Source organism: Nannobrachium achirus (assembly GCF_963921795.1).
Source record: "Nannobrachium achirus genome assembly, chromosome: 2".
In the NCBI taxonomy this organism is placed as follows: Eukaryota; Metazoa; Chordata; class Actinopteri; order Myctophiformes; family Myctophidae; genus Nannobrachium; species Nannobrachium achirus.
The window spans coordinates 42,460,050-42,466,049 of NC_137811.1; the positions used below are offsets into that span (position 1 = coordinate 42,460,050).

Consider the following 6,000-nt stretch of genomic DNA (forward strand, 5'->3'; position numbering starts at 1 on the left):
AGCACTTTGAGCTGCAGTCGCTGTATGAAAGGTGCTATATAAATAAAGTTTTATTATTATTATTTTGTTCATGGCACTTTTCATGATTGTATGACGTCCTGATAGATCATATCACTATCTGCTTCAGTTCAGTTCAGCAGCCATGCAGGTCGGACGTGTTTTTTTTTTCACGCTCCACAAGTCGCCGCCGCCGGAATCGCCGAGCGCCAGTAAGCTACTCACCAGGGACAACGGGATGGATATTTTTATCTTTTCTAACGTTTCTTGTATGGTTTACCGACTCATGCTTGAGTTCACCGTGGATCCCACATAACTTGGATACGATGGATTATGTGCAGGACAGAGAGGAATCACACAATGATTTTTATCTTCACGGTGGATCGGAATCCAAACACCTTGGCTACGGGAGAATGACTGTCTTTGGTACGCTGATCTCTACAAAGAACAAACCCCCAGTTGGCAGTAATATGGATAGAAGGTCCTGTATTTACTTTTTGCTGCTTCTCTGTTGAGATATACAGACCAACCCAGGACCGATTACAACTCGACAGATGCCTCGCAGACTTGCCGCCGTTCTCGCAGCCGCGGATGGTCTTTCCACGGTCGACTCATCATCACCATTGTCGACCAGTGAGATTACCAACATGGCCAACTTGGAGGAACCACGGATCTTCGAGGGACCACCCGACCCACGGAGCGCCTCGGACGACGATGTGTCCACCCCCGCGCCGGCTCCACCACCCGACATCGTGGCTGCAGAGATTACCATCGTGCAGGATGACCCCCCGCTGGCCCCGTCACCCCCCAGGGATCGAAACCAATCGTGGCTGTTGGAATTTCTCGGCTTTGATACAATCTGCGCCGCCACCCCCACACCTCGCGCCGATGAAACAAGCTGGATATCCTATTGTCTAGGTTCGCAGACATCAACGGGACATGACCTCCCCCTCCCCCCCAGCGCCCCCCTACAACCCAGCGCCCCCCTACCCCCACTTCAAACGGACGTGGACTCACACACAGGGGAAACCCTCTCCCCCAGCCCTGATAATGGCTATTTGAACACCTCAGACATGAAAGGTACTTTTGTGAAAAGAGGACTGAAAATGATCCATCTCAACGTCAACAGTTTGAAGCCCAAACTGGAACAAATCAAAGCTATGTTTTTTGATGGTAAGGTCCAAATTTTAACCTTCTCAGAAACTAAACTCGATGACTCATTCTCAGATGCTAGCATTGAAATAGCCTATTACACTGTCATTAGGAATGATAGGAACAGGAAAGGAGGTGGTGTTTGCATGTATATTCACAATGATTTAAATGTAATCATTCGCCCAGACCTACACCACAGCTCTCTTGAAACTGTATGGGTCGAGATCATTTTTGAACATGCTAAAAATATACTAATATGCGCTGTCTATAGACCCCCTGACCAGAATGATTTCTTTGAGCTGTTTGAAGAGAGCTTAGCAAAGGTGGACGGTATTGAGTACTACGCTTTGGGCGACTGGAATGTTGATGCTTTGCGTAAAGAAGCACCCCTGTTCAAGTCCTTTAATGGGTTATGTAATCAATATGGCCTCACTCAGCTTGTTACTGTGCCCACTAGGGTGACGGAGCATTCCCAAACCCTCATAGATCTCATTGTAACCACAGACAAATCCAAAGTCACCGCTAGCGGGGCTATTGTATGCGGTTGTAGCTAGAAGCCTTAAAAACTACTCCAGTGAGGCTTTAAATCACACATTAGCGAATACAGACTTTTCCACTGAACTGCAGTGTACAAATGTCGAAGGAGCATGGTGTGGTTTTAAAACCAAATTGACCAATGCTCTAGATATCGTGGCCCCCTTGAATACCACCAGGGTTAAAGCCCGCCAAGAGCCATGGTATAACTCAGATATTTCCAAATCAGCTGAACTCAGAGACAAAAAGTACGATGAAAAACGTAAGTGCTGCAAAAAGCTTAGAAAAAAATTCAGCCCTGACCTCAATACCCAAATCAAACATCTTACTGCTCAGTGCAAGAAACTCAGAAACCAGACAATCGCCCTAATTAGATCCGCCAAAAAAGACTACATCGACGTCAAAATTGACGAATACAAAAACAAACCACGAGACCTATGGAAGTTGCTTAACAACCAATTAGGCTTAAAACCTAAAACCATAGGCCACAGCATAAACATCAAAACGGACGCCGCTCTCATTTCTGACAAATGTGAAGTGGCTACCCATCTTAACAAAACCTTTACCACCATGGCCCATTCACTGGTTGAAAGACTGGTCGCCCCATCTGGGCGGTATGGTGTAAAATTTGTTAAAAAATTCTACAATAAACTAGGCGTCAGAAAAGACAGTTTTAAACTTGCCACAGTGACAACTGATGAAGTGTTTAAAAAACTGAGCGCCCTACCTCAACACAAGGCCACTGGCCTTGATGAAATTCCAGCTAGATTTCTCAGAGATTCAGCCGTCACCATTGCTCCAATCGTTACCCACATAATTAACCTTTCCATCGAACAGGGTCATGTCCCACAGGACTTCAAACTAGCAAAAGTAACCCCCCTGCATAAAAAAGGTAGCAAACCCTGGAAACTACCGTCCCGTTTCCATTCTTAGCTCCATATCCAAAGTCATGGAGAAAATAGTCTACGAACAGATTGCAAGATATCTCGATGAGAATAATCTGATTTACGAGTTCCAATCTGGATTCAGAAAATCTCATTCCACCGACACATGCCTTCTCTATTTGACCGACCAAATCAAACGCGAAGCGGATGACGGCAAATATAGCGGCATGGTCATGATGGACCTCCAGAAGGCATTTGACACCGTAAATCATTCTATTCTGATTGAGAACCTAAAAGCCATCGGTCTTGACAGCGCAGCAGTGAGTTGGATGCAATCTTACCTGGTGGGGAGGGAACAGGTGGTGGAGATTAACGGTACCCTGTCCCCCCCCCCTCCCAGTAAGCTGTGGTGTTCCTCAAGGTAGCATACTGGGACCTCTGTTGTTCCTAATATACGTGAACGACATGGCATCTGCTTGCGACTGCAACCTGTTCCTGTTCGTGGATGACTCGGCTCTCCTAGTCTCGGGCAAGGACCACTTGCAGGTCGAAAAGACACTTAACTCTGAACTAAGTAAGATCTGCACATGGCTTAACGACAACAAATTATCAATTCACCTGGGAAAAACGGAGTCCATCCTCTTTGGATCAAATCATAACCTCAAAAAAGTCGATAACTTCACAAGGTCATAACACGAAAAAACGAAATCTCTTACTTAGGATGCATCCTTGAAGCTAATCTTTCCAATGAAAAGATGACTTCTAAAGTAATAAATAAAATCAATCAACAAACTCGTTTCCTACAGAGGATCGCCCCGATGGTCAACTTCAACACACTGAAGACCATAGCTGGTGCAATAATCCAGCCCCTCTTTGACTACGGAGTCCACGTATGGTATCGTGACGCCCCACAAGCCCTGAAAACTAAACTCCAAACAGCCCAAAATAAACTAATTAGAGTCCTGCTTAAACTTCCCTATCAGACTCATCTCACCGCTACTCACCAGCTAAGAGTGGGGTGGCTCAGAGTAGATGACAGAGTACAGCAACTTGCAATGTATAATGGGCCTGGTGTACAAGATACTACACCACTATGATACCCAAGTACCTGTCAAAATACTTTATAAACATTAAGGATGTCCATAATTACAACACCAGAGGCAGCGCCACAGATCACTTTCAACCCAGAGTCAAAACCAACAAAGGGTCAAACTCTTTTTTCTGCTATACCACCAAAATGTGGAACGCCTTACCGAAGGCCATAAAGGAGTGTGGATCACTAACATCCTTCAAAATTGCCCTGAAAAACCACTTACAGGCAGCAACCGTTCGCAACTGGTAAAAAATGAACCTAGCCCAACCCTACCCTCCCCTGCCCCTTTTTTGTATATACTGTTTTGTTTAGACTTACTGTATTATTTTGTTTTTCTTTACATATCTACTGCATAGTACTGTGTTCTATTTGTCTGTCATTCAATGTTATATGAGATACTTCAATGGTTTCCAGTGGAAATAAGCTTAGTCTTTTCATGGATCTCCTTTTAGTAGACCTTGTACCAGTGAACTGTACCGTCATGAAACTGTACCTTTTCCTATGCAAACTTCTAATAAAGTCTTCAATCAATCAATGCTCCACTAAGGTGGTGGCTATCATGAACACAATGGTTGCAATCTTGAATTTTTTTAGTGGCCAGCGCCTTTTTCCACAAGAGTAGACCTTAGAGAGTATTTGTGCCAAATGTCATCCTTGTATCACATCCTGAAAGATTACATCACTATCTGCTCTGCTATGGTGGGAGAGTGTTTTCTGCTGGTGATTCAGTCAGAGTGTATCAAAGGGTGCGTTCGTAAATGCACACCGGGTGTGGTTAGGGTTAGGGGTTATGGTTAGGTTTAGGCATAGTTTTACTGATTACCAGCAGAAAACACCATCCCCTGCTATGGTGGCGGCCATCATGAAGAAAACGGTCGCCATCTTGGACTTTTGAGTGGCCAGTGTCCTTTTCCATAAGAGAGAGTATTTGTGCCAAATGTCATGCTTGCATCACAAAGTGAACGATTCTTATGAAATTAGCCATTAATCTACTCTGCTCTATCTACTCTACTCTGCTATATCTCAAGATCTGTAATAGATACAGACATGTAATTGGTACCAATTACATGTCTTGGAGTTATAAAGGAAAAAGAACATGTTTGGACCGATTTTTGAAAAGGGTGGGATTTGAAGAGTATATGTAGGCCTAGCAAGTTTCATGCTTGCATCACAAAGTGAACGATTCTTATCAAATCACCCATTACTCTGCTTAGCTACAGAGAGAGACACTGTCTGGACCATTTTCTTCTGAATCAACTTTGTATGCAGTTTGCGAATCCAAATGATTATCATTTTCCACTGTGTGTGTGTGTGTGTGTGTGTGTGTGTGTGTGCGTGCGTGCGTGCGTGCGTGCGTGCGTGCGTGCGTGCGTGCGTGCGTGCGTGCGTGCGTGCGTGCGTGCGTGTGTGAGCACTCGGCAGGTTGGGAGAGAGAGGTGGAGGGAGGGGATTCAGGAAGGAAGGAGTGCTGACAGAAGATAGATGCCCTCTGAGAAAAGAGCAGATTCAACAAAAAGGGCTTAAAGAAACATTGGACTGACCTATAGCAAAGAATGCTTTGGATTGACATTCGTCGGCGTAGATGGCATACAGCTCTGGATTGCGATCCTTATTCAATCCAGCCACCAGGTAGGACGCCTTAAAATCTTCCATGACATTCGTTCTTCACACACACACACACACACACACACACACACACACACACACACACACACACACACACACACACACACACACACACACACACACACACACACACACACACACACACACACACACACACACACACACACACACACACACACACACACACACACACAGAGAGAGAGAGAGAGAAGGACCCATGTAAAGGACCCCCAATTTCAACCATTGTCAGCCATCTGATTGTGGTTCATTCCAACATTCTGATGCTCAGGACTGTCACAATTACAAATATAGCTGCAAGCAGCGATAAAGTGGCCAAGCCATAAAAAGCAGGAAAGCAAAAAAGCGTCAGTACAGGGGAAAGCAAAGAAGAAATCAAAGAAAAACTAGAAGCAGTGTTCAGATCTCCGGCAGGTAAGGTAGGTTTTTTTGGCCTCCTGGTGGCCAAATAATAATAGACCAAAGTGAAAAAGGGTGCCATGCGTTCTTGGGCCTTTCATGGCACTTTTATTAAACAATTGCAGAGTGCCACAATATTTTAATGATTTTTCCATATTTTGGAGGCTCAAAGTAAAAGTAATCTGAGTAGATGTAAGCGAGTGTTTCTGGAATTTTCCTGCAATATTATTTTCTTTCAAAATTATATAGCGCCCCCCTTTGGCCAGTTGGGTAAAAAGCAGGAAAGCAAAAAAGCGT

General features: G+C 44.6%; 1 protein-coding gene across 1 annotated transcript in view; it reads right to left on the reverse strand.

Moving 5' to 3' along the window:
• LOC308298485 (uncharacterized protein) overlaps positions 1-5,314 on the reverse strand; it is a 42,597-nt gene extending 37,283 nt beyond the window's left edge. The window contains exon 1 of the mRNA XM_080742093.1: positions 5,202-5,314. Coding sequence (XP_080598219.1) covers positions 5,202-5,313 — 112 coding nt within the window. The 5' untranslated portion in view covers position 5,314. The remainder of the gene's footprint in view (positions 1-5,201) is intronic.
• Positions 5,315-6,000: the final 686 nt, after the last annotated feature.